This window comes from Solanum pennellii, chromosome 9, assembly GCF_001406875.1.
Source record: "Solanum pennellii chromosome 9, SPENNV200".
NCBI classification, from domain to species: domain Eukaryota; kingdom Viridiplantae; phylum Streptophyta; class Magnoliopsida; order Solanales; family Solanaceae; genus Solanum; species Solanum pennellii.
Genome location: NC_028645.1, coordinates 81,509,524 through 81,531,388, shown reverse-complemented (window position 1 = coordinate 81,531,388; position 21,865 = coordinate 81,509,524). Strand labels below are relative to the sequence as shown.

Sequence of the window (21,865 nt, the reverse complement as noted above, 5' to 3'; positions counted from 1 at the left end):
GACCCGCTCAAAAGCTACTTCAATTGAAATAGCCAAATTATTTTATTTCACTTTTTTATAATTTTTTAATATCTACTAAATATCCAATTAGCAGTCAAAGAGGCAAAACTCAAAATTAGCACCCCTTCTTCTTCTTCTTCTTCCATTCAAAATTTCTAACCAAATTGGACTTGTCAAAGTGGATAATTGGGTCCCTAAAAAAGCAAAAATACAATCATCTTCTCTTACTATATATATCCAAAATCACTCTTCTTCTTCTTTGCAGTAAGCAAAAGCAGTAATGGAGAACAAAGCAAACATGGTGGCATCTCTTATGTCAGTGAAACAAAAATCTGGCAAGACATTTAGTCAAATAGCTGAAGAAACTGGTCTCACAAATGTCTATGTTGCTCAGTTGTTAAGACGTCAAGCTCAGCTTAAACCTGAAACTGCACCAAAGCTGAAGGCTGCACTTCCTCTTTTATCTGATCAACAAATTCATCAAATGATGGAGGCACCTTTGAGGTCTTATGACCCGAACTTGATTCAAGACCCAACTGTTTACAGGTGACCCACTTTACCCATTTCTTGATTTTTGATTTTTTTAATGTAAAGATTTGATCTTTATGGTGTATGGTAGTTGATAGGGCTAGAGAAAGATGTGTGAAAAAAGAATGAATCTTAGGGTCTAGCTCAACCCGAAAAGCTAACTTGCGAGGGGAGACTATCCATCCTTTTTTATTGGATGTGGTACGTTTCAACATCCCCGTTACGCCCAGGCTAGACATTTAGTGAACAATTGGTATAAGTCGTGCTGTGATATCATGTAAAGAAATGAATCTTGTGTCTAACTTAGTTGGTAAGGGAAGTACTCATCCTTTATTATCCAATGTGTCTCTTCGACAAGATGTGGATAGTGGAATAGGAAAAATTGGAGATTTTTGTTAAGTTGATTCAAGACTCACTATTTTATAGGTGAGTATTTCACTTATCTTTTTGGTTTATATATTTATTTATTATGTAAAGATTTGATCTTTATGGTGTTTGGTAGTTGATAGAGCTAGAGAAAGATGTGGATAGTGGAATAGGAGTTGATTCAAGACCCCAGTATTTATAGATGACCACTTCACCCATTTTTTGATTTTTTATATAAAAATTTGATCTTTATGGTGTATGGTAGTAGTTGATAGAGCTAGAAAAAGATGTGCAATTGGAAAAACTGGAAATTCTTGATATCTTGATTCTAGAGGTGAACACTTGATCCTTTTCTAGAATTTTTGCTTTTGTTGCTGAAAAGTTTTGATCTTGTTGTGGTGTATGGTAGTTGATACAACTAGACTGGGGTTCAAAATATTGGAAATTCCTATTAACTTGATTCGACAAACCATTCTGTACAGTGGTCCACTTCATTGTGTCTTGAATGTTCATTTTCTGAAAATCTTTGATCTTGCTGTAGTTTGCGGTAGTTGATATAACTAGAGGAAGATGCGGGATTCAGGAAATTGAAAATTCTTATGTAGACACTGGAGGAAAGTTGTGCTCCTAGTAAGAAAGTAAAACATTCTTGTATAACATTTACATGTCCAGTAGCCAGAAGCGGATTGAAAATATAAGCAATGGTGCATGTGCACTCGAAATTTTGTGCCCGCACTATACATCTTCTCTTAGAATGTACAAAGAAACTTAAAAAAGATTAGTATATAATATAACCATATATGTTAATTGATGTACCCTATGTTGCTCGGACTCTTCAAAAATGTCATTGGGTGCGTGTCGGATTCTTCAAAAGTAGTGCATTTTTGGAGGATTGGACATGGGTGCGGCAACAATTTTGGAGACTCAGGGTGTACCCACTGTCTTTAAACCCTAATATGCCTTCACCAGAATCACATTAAAGTGTTGTTAGCGTAGATACCAGGGCACAAGAAAACACAAAAGGAACATAATGTGGAAGAGCTTCTAGCTTACCATTTTACTGTTCCTGTGAAATCCTTACATTATTTAGGTAATAGCATATAGTAGTGCTTAAGTTGTGAAGCTGTAAGCCAGATCTATTGGGCAAAGCTTTTCGTAAAGCTTTATGTTGTTGTATTTCATACTTAATTTGATTATTTGTGTTCTTTCAACAGATTGAATGAGGCTGTCATGCACTTTGGTGAGAGTATCAAGGAAATTGTTAACGAAGAATTTGGTGATGGCATGTAAGTTACTCCACTTAGCATACATATTAAATACTTGTCCTTATTTTATTGATTCAAAGTAATATTGTGGTGATAGGTATAATCTTTTCTTGTATGTGGGTCTCTGCATGTGTTTAGAACTTAGATTCGTACTCTGGAAATGCTCTCTGCCTTCAAACTTCAGGAGTTCCGGATCTTGTGAACCTTAATGAATTGCCTCTGATGGTTAACTACTCTGACTTGCATAAGCTTATCTCTGGTTTGTTGCAAGCATGATTCCTAAGAAGTCTTTTGAAGATGAACTAGAGCATGCACAGTGTGTTTAGAGTCAACAAGCCACTATGCTGTAGTGTTGTTCGATCACTGTATAAATGATCTATAGATAACAGGGGGATTATAACCCCTTCTTCATTATCGGTTGTTTGTTTAGTGCTTTTTGCTAAGGGAATTTAGGAATGATATTGGTATTCCTTAGGATTAAGCCATATTACCTGCCTTCTAGCACTCACTCGTCTGTTGTGCTTTCTCGTTCGCAAATCCAAGCTCTCTAATCCCATCTCATCCCGATTACCCTCTTCCCGATTTTTTTAATGGATAAACAGTGGGAAAAGAAAATTCTAACTACAATTTCACAGGTAAGTGATAGTCAAGTGTAAAGTTTTTTTCCGGCTCGTCCACTGTCTTTGTTAATCATCAACCCGATGCACTTAGTGACTTAGAGTCTCATTCATTATCCTATTATAATCCTGTGATTCTATCTTCTCTTGTCTGGTGAATCACACAACCTCTCGCACACATGTTATGTACACTATACAGATCATTATAGGCTGGCACCACCACCTTCGGATCTATAAAAACTAAAAAAAAAAGAGCAGAGGAGTCTTCACATATTTATTTTCTAAAAAAAAATAAAGAAAGAGCAGAGGATATTATGAGTCATGCAAGTTTATATGTGAGTGTTTCATGCAAGTTTATGTTACTGTTAGTTGTTTTTCACTTGGCTTCCTGCACATGTACTTGTACTGAGATGATATGTCAGATTTTAACTTTCGACTCTATGTTTAGCATGTCAGCTATAGACTTTTTCTGCTCAGTTGATAAAATCAAAGGTGTGGATGGAAAGGATCGTGTTGTCTTGACTTTTGATGGGAAGTATCTGCCACACACTGAACAGGTTAGTTTCCATTTTTACATTTCATAATTGTAAAGTTTGTTTTCCAAATTATTGTCCATGAAGATGACTGACCACTAGGTCTTTGTCACAATCTCCTATCCTTCTCCACATGCACTCCCCACCCGCGAGGTGCAACAAAATAGAGGTTTCTGATTTTTGATTTGTAAGGTCTGATATTAAAAGCTTCCGTATCCTCGTGCATATTCTGTATGAGCTAAGCAAACTGATGCATGATTTCAACTCTGAGTGTCTTGTATTTTTATTTTAGTTAAGTAATCAAAGAGCTCGTTGCTCCAACAATCAGTCAAATAAAATACTTCCTTTCACATCTTTTCTCCTAGTTTTAGCATTTCATATCCTATCTGAGCTTTTCTAAAGTTTGAACCGGTTCATATTGTAAAATGCAAGATGGTACTTACTCGATATCATATATGTTTACATAAATCAGATATCATCAATGAAATGTAACAAAGACGAAATAAATTTCCTATCAACTTATCTTGCAAAATAACTGTTAAAAACTTCGTGGTTGAACTCAACTTTCATACAAAAGCAAGGTGTGTGGTGTAAAATATTGCAAGACTGAAGGGATGATCTGTTTAAGCAACTGTGTGGGCCTTATAAATGTGATAGTTAAGGCGCGTTAATGCCTTTGTGCTTATAGAATCAATTATTAATACGTCTATAACCATGTCTGTGAACTGTGATTTTTAACTAAAGTTGAACTGATCAGGAAAATAAGACAAGATCTGAACTTCCGAGTTCTTGAGCTAGGACACATGTCCTTGGTTTGTAAATGGGCTAGATGGTGGTTCCTGTGCATCTGCCGGGATATATTTCCCAACAGAACCAGAAATAAACCGTTTTCTGTTATCTTTAGCTGTGGGATTTACAATGTATGGCTTTGGGATCATATGAACAGATTTTGTATGCATAGCCTTATCTTATCTTTGAATACTTCCTTTAGGCGGCTAGAAAGATGTTATTGGTGTGGTCCAGTCTGTTCACCTCAATTTGCGCCCTATTTGAGACTAAAGCAGGCGGGGTGGCGACCTCGTCTTAAGATAAGATATAGGCAATAAGACTTTAAGCGCCACAGCGCAGCCAAGAGGGTCCAAGATTGCCCCCTTCTCTTTCTCCGATCATAAAGCCCCCTGATCCCTTTATTTGTCTTTCATCCCCCCTGAATAAGTAAGACCCCGCTCTTTCGAATTCAAAAAAAAAGAGGGGCGAAGCGCCCGTTTGAAGTGGCGAAGGCCTATGCTACAGTAAGCAAAAAAGTAGGTTGAGGTTACGAAGTCACTTAGTTGAACTAGAAAACTATAAAGAAAGGGAGGCTAAGGTTACGAAGTAACGCTAAGTCACTGCTTAAAACAGTCATATCGACTCTTTTGCTTGAATCCCATAGCTTTGTTCTATAGCACAGTGAGTGATACCAATTTGCTAATGCCTTCTCTTCTTTTGGCAGAAAACTGAGCATATGGTGTCAAGGTTGATGCGAAAGGAATAAGCATAGTTACTATAAGCAGTTCTGTTGCAAACAGTTGCTCTTTTTTCGCCAATAAAGTCTGATTATGTACTTGTCTTCTTTTTTCACTCATCTATGTTTCAGACTGGTTCAATAATACTCACTCATTAGTCGAGTTTCAATATGGTATTTGTATTTGTATATGTATGTTTGAGTTGCCAAGATTTGATAATGTATAAGTATGTTCTTCAGTTGCCAATATATATATGTTCAACAGGTATATATAATATAGTCTCCTCTTCTCCTCTTCTCTTTATTTAGTAGTCTTGCCTCGATAGTATCTTATTCATTTTCTTTTCTACTACCTATTACTTCGATTCCTTTGTTTATCTTGCTATCTTTTTGTCGTTATTTTACTTTCTATCCTTCGGAAACAACTTCTCTAGTAAGGATAAGATCTACGTATATCCTACCTTTTCTCGACCTCATCTCTATTTTCTGAGATTTTAGTGGATATGTTGTTGGTAGGTATGTGTTTGATGGATGAACAATCAATTTTACTTCTCTTTACTCATTTACGTAGGTCTAAAAAAATCGAAAAAACGAAATTGAAACAATAATCACGAGAAAATTTCTAATCTCAACAAATACATAAACAAATGAGCGGTTTATTTTAATTACACTATAATCTAATAAATCTTATCATAGTTATCCATATTAGTGAAATATAAATCTTGATTAATAATAATAGTAAAATATATATGTAAAAAAAATTAATTCCTTTTAATTTGCTTAATTGTATTAAAAAATAGGGAAAAAGGATAAATATACCTCCGAACTATAGTAAAATGGTATGCACATACCCTTTGTTATACTTTAGGGACATTGGTGCCCCTGTCGTCCAAAAACTAGAGCATATATGCCCTTCGGTCTAACGGAAGATTATTTAGGGACACATGACACAATCTAATCCATCGATCAGATATCAGGTCAATGAGTAAAATTATAACACGTGTATGTCCGTTAGTATAAAGAGTATATATGTTATAGTTTTTAGACGGCTTAGACACCAATATCCCTAAAGTATGACAAAGGGTATGCGCATATCATTTACGATAGTTCGGACTATATTTGTCATTTTTTCCAAAAAAAAATAAATTAAAAGTGATTATAGGGGTATAATTGGAAACATAAATATGCATAATATCTTAGCATGTCTAGGTTTTTCTTCTTCCTACGCTTTTTACACTGACATTCAACCCAATCGATAATCCCCGGAACCACTTTTATCGGTTTTTTTCCATACTTTTCCGGCGATTCTCCGGCGAGTTAGCACACCGTCCGTTCGTATCTCCAGTAAGCTAACTTCTTGCTCAATACTTTTAGCTGCTTTATCTACTTAAAATTAGCCCTCTCTGTTATTGTACGTTGCTCATTACTCATATGCCGATAAATTTCTCATTGTACATTTTGAATAAATAATTTCATTTGCGTTAAGTTAGATAAAAGTTTTTTTTTTATTTCTTTGGTATAAACGATTGGAATTTCCCTATAAAGGTTTATCATTTTGCAATTTTATATTTCATTTGACATTTGATTTTTTTTTAAAAAAAAATTCACTGGTGAGGATTTTTATATAAGATCGAATTGGCTGTGTTACTTTGCAGAATTGTATAGTTGTGAGTGAAATTTGTGGATTTTTAAAAATGTATGTTAAGGTGGGAATATTTTGAGATTCATTGTAAATTATCTTGGTTTGAGCTAGGTATCACCTCTGTGTTTCATTGGGTGTTGGCATTAGCAATGTGCACGTAGGCGGAGTTTTGTTTAGGAGGGAATGACTAAGGATATGTTAAAATGGTGCAGTAGCTCAATTCTTTGCTTGGGTAGATTGGTTACTTAGTTACTCATTTATGCTAGGTCGTCTTGTGAATGAAGTAACACATAGTTCATTGCTCAGAGTGGTGATTATATTTGAGATATTAGCTTCTGGATGTCTTGGTATTTTTCTGAAGTATGTGCAGTTCTTGCAAGCTCAGGCTCTCAACATTGCACTCGACCTTCTGAACTCCTGGAAAAAGAAAAAGAAGAGAAAATTTTCTTCATTTCTGAAAGCTTCCATCTTTTTCATAAAGATTATGGTTCAAGTACGGAAAATAAAAAATCAGAGTTTCTGCTTTGAGGATTGTTATCTGAATGGGATGTTGTTTGGCTTTAAAGAGATGCCAATTACAAGAGGTTAAAAGTAGTGTACCATAAAAAGAACTAGAATTCAGTTTCAAAAAAAAGAAAAAGAAACTAGAATATGTCAGAACACATTCTTATAAATAAACATAAGTTGGATATGTTGAAAGTTGAATGACACTATAACGGATAACCTAAGGTAAAAGCAGGACACCTGGATGCTTACATGTTTAGTCTAGGTGTACTGGTTACCACTAAGCATTTATTGGTTGTCGAAAAAGAAAACTAAGCATTTATTGTGACCTAACGTTTCTTTCAGATTTGTTTTCTCTTTGCATATGTATATAGAAAATATTGGAAAATTGATTGTAACCTATTCGCGAGCATCCATAAACTTAAAGGTCTGCTGGGTGCTTTGGCTGAAGCTGAAGTTTGAGTATGCTGATGCCCTGTAGAGAGAGTTTGAATCTTGTTAAACAACATATCTTTTTGATTGGGAAAAGCAAACTGAAGCTTTTATTTACATTTTTACTCTTCTTTTTTTACCTTTTCACTGCTGTTTACTAATATTTTCTTTATTGTTTTTCACTTTTGTATTTTTCGTATTTCATTTACTAACTAAACTATTGAAATATTAGTAAGCTTCAAGAAAGAAGCCCTTCTTGTCTAACAACTTTACTGTAAAAAAAATGAGCACCCATGACTCTACTGTTTCTTACAACTAGATGCATGGGTAATTACCTAGAAGGTATGATGAATATGTTTTCCTTGCGTGCAGCTATTTTTTCGTCCTTTGAATATGTTTCGATTGGATGCATGATCATGAGTCTCTGACTACTGCATCTAGTCAGGTGGTTACATATCCTTCTGTGTCTCATATGCTGAGGAGTTGATTGAAAGATTGATAGCTTCTTGGAGGTTAGTATTATGGGATCCAGTCGACAAAAAGATAAGAATGGTAAACATAATTCATCAAAGGGTGACAGCAGCGATGGTACATCAGCTAGGACAAGACCTCTCAGCTTTGATGAAATTATGCTTAGAAGGAAAAGTAAAGCAGAGGAAGGGGACATTAAGAACAATTTTATAGGAGTTGACGATGTATCACATAAAGAAGACAGGCCTAAGAAAACCACTAATCGTTTGGAACCTGAGCGACATCGCTATGAATCATTACCTAGTGTTTCCAGGCATAATTCAGAGAATTCTAGGAAGTTAGGGCCAAATCCAACGGAGGCTAATATGATGGCTGATAAATATGCTAGGGATAAACACAGGGAAAGTAGAGAATCTGAAATCAAATTGAAGACGTCAGTGAATAAAGATGTAAGCAATAAGAGAAATATATATATATATATATATATGTATGTATATATATATAAAGAAAGAGAGAGAGATACATAATTTTTGTTTAAATTGCAAATATAACTTTGTTATGTTTCTAATTATTGACAAAATCGATTAACCAAATCAAAAAAAATCCAACCAAAAAGAAAAAATCAAAGCAAACCAAATTTATTTGGTTCGGATTGGGTTACACTTCTTCAAAACTTAACCAAAAACTCAAATCAAATAGTATAAAATCAAATTGAAAAATAGAATGCACACCCCTAGACTTGACTATCGTTTTATTTCATTTCAAATTAGATCAACACTTTGCTGTTACTATCATTTCATTGTTGTCTCCAGAAGACTGAATTGTCAAATCAAGAGTATCATCATTGTAAATTAACGAGCTTTTATTGGTGTGCATCAAATCAAATTAAAAGAACATGATGCTTGTGTGTTTGAGCTAGATGTGACTATTTCCGAGCCACAACTCTCGTTATACCTATAACATATATATATATATATATATTACCCACTCTATTTAAAAAAGAATGACCAAGTTTGACTTGAAACGGAGTTTAAGAAAAGAAAAAATGTTATTTAATCTTGTGGTTCTAAATTAAAATTATATTAAATGTACCAAAATGTCCTTTGAACTTGTGATCTTAAATATGTCACGAGAAAAGTTAAAGTTAAAGTATTTCCAAAAAAGAGAAAGGGTCATTCTTTTTGAAACAGACTAATAAATAAATAAAATCATTTTTTTAAAACGGAAAGAGCATCACATATACATTTTGTGACATTATATGTTTACCTTTGTTGCTAAACCAGGTGGCCTTCATATCCATACTTTCTCCATTTACATATATAATTATTTTGGTATAGATACAATTTTGCAACTTTCTTCTCTGGTTCTCTTTTTATTCTTCCTTTGCTATGTGTTTTTTTTTTCATTTTTTTCTATCAAACCCAAATTTGAATCTGTGTTCGCTTGTGCATTAATAGTCCTATAAGCAAAATTTGAAACTAATAAATATGAACATACAAAAAAATTTAACTATATATTATGTATGAATGCTAATGTAGATGACTACAAATTACAGTCTACGAAATCTCAAATATGAAAATAATATAAAATAATGTGTAAAATACTAAAAATATATGGGCTTGATTTTCGGTTCGATTTTTTATTCGATTTTGTACACCCCTAAATGCATATAGCATTCAAAAAACATAAATGTATCACATCATACAGAGTTCTATTTTTATAGTAATACCAATTACTAGGGGTGTTCACAAGTTGGTTTGGGTCGATTATTGGTCAAAATCAAAATCAAGCCACTTTAATTGGTTTTAAAATTATCAAAATCAAACCAAATCAAATATAATGTTTATTTACCGGTTTGGTTTTTTTTTTGTTTTGGTTTGATTTGGTTCGGTTATTAACCATACATAAAAATAAAACAAACAATTCATTCAAAACGTGAAAAAGGTGACAACCATCCATTTCAACAAAAAAATAGTTAGAATAAATGTCATTAAAGAACTTTCGATCATTGAATTCACTAAATAAAATATCAAATTCACTATTTATCCATTAGAAGGAAGAGACTGACATTTTCAGTCCTACATAGAATTTTGATATACACTCATATACATGAAACCAATAAGAAAAATGTTCAATGTTTCTCACCATGAACATTTTTTTTTCATAAATAAACTTTGTTGAAATATAAAATCTTTAAAATTATTTATGAATATAAATATTATGCATGATAATAATAAAATTTATGAATATAAGTTGTTTGGTTTGGTTCGATTATTTCTACGATTTTTTCCGAAAAAAACCATAACCAAACCAAATACTATCGGTTCTTAACAATCTAAACCAAAATTCAAATTAAATCTGTTTGGTTTAATTTTACAGTTTGAATTAATTTTTATCTTAACCATGAACAACCATAACTTTTATTGATTAGTACATCTTCTAGGGAGATAAATTGCATAGTATTATAGTTACATATTTTTAGAAATAATAATTTTTTTTATAATTTGAAAGTTAAGATATATTTGTAGAAGTTTTATTTTCTACGAGTTTCGTGAATTATTTCAAAACTATTGATATATTTTTATAATTTTGTGTTATTATATTATTTTACTAAATCATAAATTAAAATTACAATATTCATGGGGCTTACGCTACACCGTGATAATTAAAACATCTTGCCTCATGCCTCGTCATTGTTTTACGAAAAATATATAAAAAAAAAAAAGAAAAGATGAGACTACGTTCGAAAAAATCAATTAATCTTATGAATTTAAGAGAAATCAATTTTCCAAATTAACAAAGTCGAATTTTTTAATAAAAACGGAAAAGGACCTAAAACACCCTCGAAGTATTGATAATGGTACACAATTACCCCCCATCCACCTATTGGCCCCCAAATACCCTTCACATCCACCTTTGGTCCAAATTTACCCCTTCATTAACGGACCAAAATTAAAAATAATTAAATAATAATTTTTAATTACTGGCATTCAACCATTGGTTGTAATTTAATTATTTAAAATAATTTCAAACCCACCCATTACCCACCCATTTTAACTAAACCCGCCCCACTTGACCCAATTTAAAAAAATAACCCATCTAATTAAAATATCCTAAAACCTTATTCCTCCCATTTTCACAATTTCCATGACTCCATTGTCTTCTTCTTCTTCTTCATGAAGAAAATGTCAGCTTCTTCTTCGATTTCTTCCCCCCGAAGAACTTCAATCTCGTACATAATTCATCAAAGGGTGACAGCAGTGATGGTACATCAGCTAGGACAAGACCTCTCAGCTTTGATGAAATTATGCTTAGAAGGAAAAGTAAAGCGAAGGAAAGGGACATTAAGAACAATTTCATAGGAGTTGACGATATATCACATAAAGAAGACAGACCTAAGAAAACCACTGATCGTTTGGAACCTGAGCGACATCGCTATGAATCATTACCTATTGTTTCCAGGCATAATTCAGAGAATTCTAGGAAGTTAGGGCCAAATCCAACGGAGGCTAATATGATGGCTGATAAATATGCTAGGGATAAACACATGAAAGTAGAGAATCTGAAATCAAATTGAAGACGTCAGTGAATAAAGATGTAAGCAATAAGAGACTAGCGGGTAGCAACACTGATAAAGATTGTCCTGTCATGAGAAGAAAAGATCAGGATCTTATTGATGATTCTGGAAATGAAACTGGTAGAAGACATTCAAGAGATTTGACCCGGAAGGAGAAATCGGCGACAAGACTGATGGTAGACACAGAGAGGGAAGAAAAGACAAAATTCCTAATAAGGATGAGAGTCAGTCATACAGGAAGAGGAAAGATATGGAAATGTCAAATGATTCTCTTCTGAATGAGGCTGAGAAAAGGCATTCAAGAAATCATGGACGGATAGATAATTATACTGACAGAACAAAGAAAAGCCTGAATCAAGAAGAAGGAAGCATCAAAATGATGATGAGGAGAGAAATGATGCTCTTCTGAATGAGGCTGACATTTTCTTCATGAAGAAGAAGAAGACAATGGAGTCATGAAAATTGTGAAAATGGGAGGAATAAGGTTATTTTTTTAAATTGGGTCAAGTGGGGCGGGTTCAGTTAAAATGGGTGGGTTTAAAATTATTTTAAATAATTAAANCAAGAGATTTGACCCGGAAGGAGAAATCAGCAGACAAGACTGATGGTAGACACAGAGAGGGAAGAAAAGACAAAATTCCTGATAAGGATGAGAGACAGTCATACAGGAAGAGGAAAGATATGGAAATGTCAAATGATTCTCTTCTGAATGAGGCTGAGAAAAGGCATTCAAGAAATCATGGACGGATAGATAGTTATGCTGACAGAACCAAAGAAAAGTCTGAATCAAGAAGAAGGAAGCACCAAAATGATGATGAGGAGAGAAATGATGCTCTTCTGAATGAGGCTGATAGAAGGCATTCAAGAAATCATGGACGGATTGATAGTTATGCTGACAGAACTAAAGAAAAGTCTGAATCAGGTAGAAGGAAGCACCGAAGTGATGAAGAGGAGAGAAACGGTGCTCTTCTGAATGAGGCTGAGAAAAGGCATTTAAGAAATCACGGGCGGAGAGATAGTTATGCTGACAGAACTAAAGAAAAGTCTGAATCAGTTAGAAGGAAAAGTGATGATGAGGAGAGAAATAGAGAGAAGAACGCCGATAAAAAACACAGTTCAGTGAAAGTTTCTGAAATTACTGGAAGAGTGGAAGCTTCTCGGGCTCATCTAGAGGAAGAAAGACCAAAGAGAAGAAGGTCAAGAAGTCGAGAGAATGATAGAGATCGGGGTAGAAGGTCTCGTTCTGGTTCACCGAGAGGACGTAAGCATTCAGATCATGATTTCAGAGAGCGTGGTGAGTTTTCCTCTCATTCTTCCAAAGATAAATCTGGAAGATCACATTATGATCTGGATAAAAAGATATCCAGCAATGGTTCAGATAGCCATTCCAACCGCCATGAAGGATCTACAAGTGGTCTTGGTGGTTATTCACCAAGAAAGAGGAAATCAGAGGCTGCTGCTAAAACTCCTCCCCCAACTAACCGCTCTCCAGAACGAAAAGCTGCTTGGTGGGATCTACCACCTGCATCAGGTGGTATCAGTGTTACTGGTTCTGTTCCTTCTAGTGTTAAGTCTTCAATGCAGCCTGTAATACCAAATACACACCAGTTCTCTAGCATGATTCCTGCTAGTTCATACACAACAATGGCCGCCGGTGTTTCATATAATTACTTAACGTCATCTGTACATGCAATTGATTCCGTCCAGCTGACACAAGCCACACGACCTATGAGAAGGCTTTATGTAGAGAACTTGCCAAACTCTGCCTCTGAGAAAGAGATTCTGGACTGGATTAATAATTTCTTGATGTCTTCAGGAGTTAATCGCATTCAAGGAACCCAACCATGTATCAGCTGTATGGTATGTTCTCTTCTTCTATTCTTGTTCTAAGCAGGATGGAGATTTCTGTTGCTTACTGTTTCTACACTGCAGATACACAAGGAGAAGTGTCAAGCTCTTTTAGAATTTTTAACACCCGAAGATGCTTCTGCTGCACTATCTTTTGATGGAAGATCTTTCTCTGGTTCTATTCTTAAAATCAGACGCCCAAAAGACTTCGTGGAAGTGGCTGTAAGAATTATAACTATGAGACTCTTTGTAGATTGTGCTTATCTTTCAGACTGAACTTTTTTTGCTTTTCTCTTACTGCTATTGTATTACATGTGTGAGAAGTTGATGGTATTTTGCATATTAACTTATGTAACATGTTATAGTTATGCAATATGCAGTTTATCTAAATTTCAGTGTCGGTTAAGAAGTGTCCTCATTATCGTTTGGGTAGTTGGGTTAAAATCTGTGCAGGTTCAAAGTGATACCAAAAAGAGAAGTACTGGATACCACTAGGGCCAAAATTGAATTGGGTCAAAGAGGTTTGAGTTAAGATTTGGTTGTCAGTTTTGTGTTAAAAGGGGCTTGAATTGAAGTTTTGTTTCCAATTCTTATTGATCATTATATGTAACAATGAGTAAATTCCGGTATTCATCATTATATGTAACAATCAGTAAATTCTGGTGTCCACTGATATAGACATTGCTGAAGAAAGTTTGGTGATGGTTACTAAATTTCTTGAAAACCCTTAGATAAAGGGAGGAAACAATGTCTTTTCTTTCGATTGTAATCTTCATACGAGGATGTGAAAAACGATACACATTTTAAACCCAAGCACCCCTTCATGTGAAATGAGTCGTGTGCTTATTTTATCATCTTAATGAGCAGGTCTAAGTGTGGGTACAAATAAGGATTGTCGTGGGTTAAAAAGATTGTGTTCTTAGTTAAAATGAATCTGATTTTCTTCTGCCTTCCCTTCCGTTCTTTATATGCCTTTTGGAGTTTGATTGTTGTATGAATTTTGTCTTTTGTTGTGGAAGGGATGCTAAGTATGACTGTCTTAGCTGCTCTTTCCCCCTTAATACAGATTACTCTAAATCCATTCTTGACCTATGATTAAAGATTAAATAGACAGGCAACAAACAGAAGTCCCCAGTAAAATGTGTTCTTGCAGGTAAAAATCAAGCTGTCCATCTTTATCAGAAATAGAAGTCAAGATCTTTATGTAGTCAATGAGTAGGATGCATGGAGAGGTTGGACTTGTCCGCAATGCTTGAAGGACTGTTCAGTGTGGAAGATAACCTCTGACTTGATACAAATTTCATAGAGTCACTTAGTTGTTGTTAGCAACAATATAGGCACCGAGATTTTGGTATATCCTATGTTTAGGATGTATTGATATGAAGTCCTTATGATCTTCTCTTATAGTACCCTCAATACCCTTTAGCTCATATCTCAGCACAAAGGATGCTAACTCACTTGATCATCTGTTTAATTGGATGTTGGAGGATGACGATGGTGCTTGCTAATGAGGATGGTGGATTTCACTGCATATATGGAGGGAGAATATAGTTGAATTATATCAAATGAAGTAAAATAGTAAAGTATGGACATTATGGTAGGGGAGTTTCGTTAATGTAGAACATTTGTTGCTCTGTATTTTCTACAATTTGACAATGCATTAAAATGTGTATTTAAGTCGTAGGAAGGTGGTGCTACCTCTTTATGTTGAAACTGTGATTTATTCTGCTCTTGTATTCAGTTTCTGAGGTATACTGTGGTCATTATTCATGTAGCAGGTTTTCAGACAGTTGCTATTTTCGTGCAGACTGGTGTTCCTCAGAAGTCAGTCGCTGCTGCTGATAGGATAGATGACACTGTAGAGGATTCTTCTTATAAGGTATGCATCTGAAACAACACAAATGATTTGAGATTGACCTTCAGTCCTGCCTGTCAGAACTGGACGCAACAGTCACTCGTATGTGTTGTCTTGTACTTGCAATATCCATCAATCTTTACTTCTTGTGATAAAGTACAAATCTCCTATTTATTCTTGCTAGAAGTACCTGTCTTGTCCGTTTCAGTTAGTTCAGTCTAATCAGATTTAGCAGGACTTCTTAAAAGTTGAAAAGTTGCTTTACTGAATATTTAGAATTTACGTTCAAGAGTTTGAGCTCTGTTTATTATAGTTGTAGAAGAACTTCTTAGGTATTTTAAAATGTTACGTGTATTTTAGCTTTTAGTTTGAGAAAGGAATGGGAGTACTTTTGAGGGGAGCTAATAACCTTAATTGTGTTTTCTTTTGTTTGCATTTTTTTTTGTAGCATAAATAAGAAACAGTTTCTCAAGATGATTTTAAAATGTAGTATGAAAAAGATGTAAATATGGCAGCAGCTTGGCGTAATAACTAATATCAACACTTGATCTGATTGAAATAGGACAACATATTTGAGAATTGAGACCTATAATTTCTTCTGTGTGCTGCACTTTTATGTATGTACTCGTATACACAGAAAGCAATGTTCCATCTGTCGAGTAAACTCATCAACAGCTGCTCTACGCTACTGCAATGCATGAATTCATGTAGGTCAATTATATGTTGGACAGTGAGATTACGGATTATGATGTATGTTTTCGATTTTCTTTAGATGTTGATGTATGAATGTTCCCTCACTGTTAAGATGAGATACAGAATTCCTCATTTGAACCTGTGGGATTGTGAGGACGTCACATTTGAATTGCTTTTCTTCTTTGTTGGTGTTGCCTTAACTCCCTGACGAGTCACATTTGTGACCTTCAGAATATGTTTTTTTTTTTAATTTGGCTTCCACAAGGAATTCTTTGGAATCTGGTCATACAGTATTTCACTTGTTGTCTGTTTGTCATCGAATGCTTCTATATAATGTTTCCCATATATTTCAAGTCTGTTCTGTGGTTCCCTTTCCCCTTACATAACACTTTTGTTTAATATGTCTTGCAGATTTTTGTTGGTGGAATTTCAAGAACTATTTCATCAGAGATGGTAAGACTGAAAAATGTCTTGAAACCTTTCCTTAATTAAAAAGAAGGAACAATGGAATATCACACTCTCTTGTGATTTTGATCTTACCTGATGCTATTTCAGCTTATGGAGATTGCTAAAGCCTTTGGACCTTTGAAAGCTTACCATTTCAGGATGAATTCAGATCTCAATGAACCTTGTGCATTTCTTGAGGTACTCTTGGATTATAGTATATACCTTTCTCATATTAAATGAAGCATCCTTTTCTTTACAGAAATGCACTTTCCTTCTGGTTCAAAGGTAGCTTTTATGCAACAAACAGTCTTAAACATATTGTATTTTGCTGGCTAAGATTATTTTTCATTCTAGTGAATTACTGGAAGTACCAAGTGTAGAAAAAATGAGCAAATTGTCGTTTTACTAGAAGTTAAATCATTTTCCTCTTCAACAATCTTTTCTGGGTTGAAGGGTGAATGAAGAAAAAGTATTTATTTTTACATGTTTAAAACAGAGTTGGTCCGTCGCGCCAAACAAATTGATTTACCACTTTAAGCATGTAAAGAGCATGGGAGAGATAAAGTTGAATCATAGACATGTATGCAAATCATTGTAGAAATTGTCCAAGGAAAGATTGTTTATGACTTCGTACCTGTTGGCTTGATAGACGATGTGGTTGTGTGCTTGGCTTAGAAAGGGGATGTATCATGCACCTTCTTGCTACTATGTATTGACAAAACTTTTATCTTTATTTTAATAATAAAATATACCTTAAAAGGGCACTATTATCATTTTTTTCAGGCAGCGGCTTTCTATCCTCTTTGAACTCTTTTTGTGTTGTAAATTTTCTCTTCTCATTCTGCTACTTTGCTTCTCTAAGGTAGGACAAGTAAACGTTTTCTTTTTAGAAAGACATGCCAAAACTCTACACATTTGTCAAACAATTGCTCTAGAACAACCAATACTGCTTCAGATCCATATGTGAGCTTCCACATCAATTCTATCAATGTGAGCCAATACCAAAAAGATATCATCTTTCAGATGGAAATAAATCAGAAGGAAGAGGAGCTCTTAACTATTCATATTAGATTTTCTAGCCTTCAGACTCTTTAATATGCTTCCTTTCGCAAGCCCTCTTCATCCCTTTTAATAGGTGAGAATAAATAACCCTGTTTGTACTGGTGATTGTGTCAATTCTCCAGTGGAACTCTTTAGTGCCAAAAGTAGCTTGCCACACACAAGTTTTACATATGCTTGACTTAATTTTCTTCGCAGGTAGAGTATTCCTTTTATAATATTTTATTACCATGCTTTGGATTATGCGACACTATCGCTTCAACAGTAAACTTATCAGCTAGATACCTTTGTTTGTTACATAATGAGCCTCTCCGTCCCTTGTATTTCTCCATGAATCAAGTGCTGAACTCTCAAGTCTTCTTCAAGTTCAAGTTCCTCTTGCGTCTTTTATTGATCTTAAAGTAATTATTTCAACCATTTCAGTATGTTGACCATTCAGTTACTCTTAAAGCTTGCGCTGGTCTTAATGGTATGAAGTTGGGTGGGAAAGTGTTGACTGTTGTTCGGGCTGTCCCAGATACTGCTTTACTGGTACTTATCTCAAGTCCTCTTATCCAGATTACTTTGGCTTTAGGTACATTTTTAATCTTTGAGTTTGACCAAAAGATACACATAATACTCAGGACAAAGATGAAAATACACCTTTATACCGGATTCCGCAGCATGCAAAGCCACTGTTGGAGAAGCACACTGAAGTTCTAAAGCTGAAAAATGTGGTATGTATTCATTATTTTGTGACGTCAAGTTCATTTTCATCAAGTAAATATTCTGATTGTTATGCCAGTAAAAAATGTAGATGCTAGTAGAAATTGTAGAGAATCTCTAGTGCTAGAGAAATTCTACTTTATAATATTGTACTAGAGGAGCTTAAACTTTTATAATATTCAGATAGTTGAACCCAACTTGCTTGGGTCTGATGCATTGTTGTTTTCTAGAGTTTTTAATGATAAAAATCCTTGGATTATGGCCCAAAGGTCAAGTACATCCTTAATATGACATTGATTAACAAGCAACATCCTTAATGCATCATAAAGTAAACACGTTTAGTGCAAAGTTAGTGTTTTGTCTAAACTAACAGTGAAAAGCCAAGCAAACGCATTACACGTGACCCAAAAAAAAGTCAAGAAGCTTGGATTTATGAAACACATTGTTGTTTCGTCCCCAAGTTGCTTTGGATTCGTCAACCCACTAGCTTTTTTAGTTGCTTATTTTTTTAGTTTGTATACGTCGGTCGGTTGCCTATATGCAAATCCGTTGTTTTTTTCAACTCCATGTTCAACTTTTCTTATCTTTGATCATCCTTCCAAATCAATATTAAGGCTTGTTTAAGAGGTTCTGTTTTGGGTGAAAAACAAATAAAAATATAAAAAGTGTTGGCTCGGAATTTAGAATTAGGCAAAAACCTGCTTTGTATATTCTCTGAACTTCGTTATTTAACAAAGGGAGTGTATTTTTGAAGATAACCAGGCACTCGAATGCAAAGAGAGGCACTGCACTTTATCTATAGAGTTCAATAGTTTGTTTCCTATTATTCTGTACTCTTTTAAAGTTTCTTCCTCAAGATACTAGAAATTTTCTTTTTGTTATGAGGAATTGGACAACTTTTGAAATATTAAAACAAAGACATCTTTACCTGGTTTGGTCTTCTTTTTCCCCGTGACTGATTTGGTTTATAACCTGTGAAATCAATAAACTTGGGCTAGGTTAAAACCAAACCCACCAAGAAATGCAATATAATACTTAGGGAGTACACTTGCAGCAAGCCAACACTGAAGAATACCCAGTACGTGCAAACTCTTGAAGAATTTCACTGGGTATAGAGAAAAATAATGCTTGGTGGGACGCCTAATTTGCAGAAGAAGAAGACTATGGGATCATGACCACTTTTTCTTTCTCAATTTTGTTTCTTTTTTCGTCACTAGTATATGTGTATGCTTGGCTTCACTGTTAGTTTTAGACATGAAAACTACCTTTGAACTGAACTTGTTAACTAAGGGGGTCATTTGGTAGCGTGCATTAGGAAAAATAATGCATGCATTAGCCTTGTGTATTACTAGTACCTTGTTTGATACTCTTTTTCAACCTATGTATAACTAATGCAAGCATTAGTTATACACTCTGTGTGTATTAAGGTGTGTATTGCTAATGCCATGGATTTCTAGGTATTAGCAATGCAATGGTTTTAATGCATGCATTAGCATGATTGAAGACCCAATTGTTCCTCAAAACCTTTTTTATATCTTTTCTACCATAATAGTGGAGGGTATCTTTGTAAATTAATTTTTTTTATGCAATGCATGCTATCTTTTTATGCATCAAATCAAACAATGCATAAAAATAATCTATGTATTACTAATGCAAGCATAACTAATACATGCATTGCTAATGCAAGCATTACTAATACACTCTATTTAGCATTATATTAAGGATGTAGTTGACCTTTGAGGTATATTTTGGAGGTGTTCTTTGTTAAAAACTCTGTTATTGGGGTTATATTTCTTGGATGTTGCAAAAAAATTACCAAGGGGTTACTAAAGTCTTTCCTCTAATCATCGTGTCCTGTCCAGGTGGATGCAAATGTACTCAGTTTTTTGTCTGAAGCAGAACTTGAAGAATTACTGGAAGACATCAGATTGGAGTGTGCCAGGTCATTTATGAAAAGTCGCATTTCTTAATGTCATTGTTTTTTTTTTCTCCTTGTCAATTATTTACTGATCTGGAAGGTTTTCTTTTGATCTGTAGGTTTGGCGCTGTTAAATCAATTAATGTTGTAAAGCAAAGTCAATGTTCTCTCACATCTGATCCTGCTGCTATGGATACTAGTTCTACGTTGAACGATAGCAATATGGATTTTGGGGAAGAGTGTGACAGAAATGATCCGATCACTAGGAGTGATGATCACGAGTTGGAAGTTGGTGGGCCACACTTCCCCAACAGTGATCATCATGAGTTGGAAGTTGGTGGGTCACACATCCCCAACAGTGATGATCATGAGTTAGAAGTTGGTAGGCCATACTTCCCCAACAGTGATGAACCCATGGAAACCAATAGTGATGAGGAAGCTGAAAGATGTGCTGATAGTAAAACACATATATCAGAATCTTCACAAGGTGATTCTCAAAAGGCTGGGGATGACGATGTTTTGGCTGGTGGCAGTCATTCCGATGATAGACCTTCTGAGGAGCTAATAAAAGACGACAGCTCTGACCCTCTACCAGATGACAGTAGTGTCTCTGCTCAAGAGACAATCTTCCAAGAAAATCTCGAGGTTACCCGTACTGGTATGGTTTCAGAAAGGAAAGATGAAAATGCTAATCCCAGTCCACTGGAGCATCTTGAGATAAACAATGACTCACCAGTTAAGGAAGCAATTAAGTCAGAGGAAGACAATGGAAATGTAGACGATAGACCTTCTGAACCGGAATTCTCATCGAAAGAAGAGTTGGATGCTCCAGAGGAACTTGAGAAAAAGGAAGAAATTCCTATTACTGAAGTGTTCGATCCGGGCTGTGTACTTGTGGAGTTTAGAAGAGCAGAAGCTGCATGCATGGCTGCTCATTGTCTACATGGACGACTGTTTGATGACCGGACAGTGACTGTGGAGTATGTTCCCCTTGATCTCTATCAGACAAAGTTTGCTAAACAAAACTAATTTCTTTTGGCCCATTCAATACCTTATGCAGATTTCCCTAAACTTGAACGACGTTAACATAGGATTTCGCGATGCTTAACTGAATGTTTGTTTGCAATTTTTACCATTATTGAGATGCCTTGGTGTTAACCCTTTTGTTAGTCCGATTTGAAGCGGAATACATGTTTTCTCCCAGATGTAGAATGGGATGAAGGAATGAGCCATTGTATTATGTCATCTAAAAACTTAAAACTTTGTTTTTAAGTTGCAACAGTTTACCTACTACTTACAATATATAGGAGCACAATCTTATGGCTTCTTGAAATCTTCTACTGATTTGCCTTCTTATTATTTTGCCTTAATGTCTTGTGCTTGTAGTTCTAGATGATGTTGGTCACTGACTCAGTTGGAAAGTTGATGGGATAACAGATTTTAGGGGTTGTTTGGTTGGAGAGATAAAGACTTTTATAACATAGTGTGATTTCATTAGTAGGATTTGAAGATAGTAGAGACGTTCAATATTATAATGATTTGATTTTGGTCTCTTCGTTTGGTTTATCATAAGTGGGACCTGAAGAGGGCGAAAACTTTTAATATTATAAGGATTTGATTTTGGTATAGTCTTAATACTCTCTTTGTTTGGTTTGTGATATTAGACTTCCACGTGAGTAAGTAATGGAAATAAGATTAAAGCATAAACTTAGATAACATAAGTAATGCAAATAAGATTAAAGCATAACTATGATAACATATTACTTCCAAATAAGTTCGAGTTTGTTATTTAAATATTTATTCTTTTATTTAAATCGTTTTATATCATTATATCAAAGTAAAAAATAAGTTAAATATATAATAACAATAAGAATAATAGTATTTCTTTCATAAATTTCAAA

General features: G+C 34.7%; 2 protein-coding genes across 3 annotated transcripts; both read left to right on the top strand.

Moving 5' to 3' along the window:
- The first annotated feature begins 112 nt into the window (after nt 1-112).
- LOC107029378 (cyanate hydratase) lies at nt 113-5,081 on the top strand. Its single transcript, XM_015230778.2, has 4 exons — nt 113-546; nt 2,109-2,180; nt 3,225-3,333; nt 4,802-5,081. The coding sequence occupies exons 1-4, from the start codon at nt 281-283 to the stop codon at nt 4,841-4,843; spliced, it is 489 nt and encodes a 162-aa protein (XP_015086264.1). The 5' UTR covers nt 113-280; the 3' UTR covers nt 4,844-5,081.
- A 910-nt stretch (nt 5,082-5,991) lies between these two features.
- On the top strand, nt 5,992-21,308 carry LOC107031347. 2 transcript variants are annotated; one of them, XM_027911864.1, is made up of 12 exons: nt 5,992-6,157; nt 7,837-8,309; nt 11,458-11,577; nt 12,008-13,299; nt 13,372-13,509; nt 15,095-15,166; nt 16,247-16,288; nt 16,391-16,480; nt 17,765-17,872; nt 17,965-18,057; nt 19,909-19,988; nt 20,084-21,308. In XM_027911864.1, exons 2-12 carry the CDS (start codon nt 7,913-7,915, stop codon nt 20,991-20,993), a joined length of 3,342 nt encoding a protein of 1,113 aa, XP_027767665.1. In that variant the 5' UTR covers nt 5,992-6,157; nt 7,837-7,912; the 3' UTR covers nt 20,994-21,308. The 2 variants fall into 2 exon arrangements, with proteins under 2 accessions (XP_027767665.1, XP_015088158.2); XM_015232672.2 differs by having other exon boundaries at nt 7,764-8,309.
- Nucleotides 21,309-21,865: the final 557 nt, after the last annotated feature.

Excerpts from the sequence above, each read along its gene's own strand:
- LOC107029378 (XM_015230778.2), top strand. The coding sequence starts at position 281 with ATGGAGAACAAAGCAAACATGGTGGCATCTCTTATGTCAGTGAAACAA. Across the intron at positions 547-2,108 it reads CAAGACCCAACTGTTTACAG|ATTGAATGAGGCTGTCATGC; the intron begins GTGACCCACTTT and ends TTCTTTCAACAG. Across the intron at positions 3,334-4,801 it reads ATCTGCCACACACTGAACAG|AAAACTGAGCATATGGTGTC; the intron begins GTTAGTTTCCAT and ends TTCTTTTGGCAG.
- LOC107031347 (XM_027911864.1), top strand. The coding sequence starts at position 7,913 with ATGGGATCCAGTCGACAAAAAGATAAGAATGGTAAACATAATTCATCA. Across the intron at positions 8,310-11,457 it reads GAAGACGTCAGTGAATAAAG|ATGTAAGCAATAAGAGACTA; the intron begins ATGTAAGCAATA and ends CAGTGAATAAAG. Across the intron at positions 16,289-16,390 it reads GAACTATTTCATCAGAGATG|CTTATGGAGATTGCTAAAGC; the intron begins GTAAGACTGAAA and ends ATGCTATTTCAG.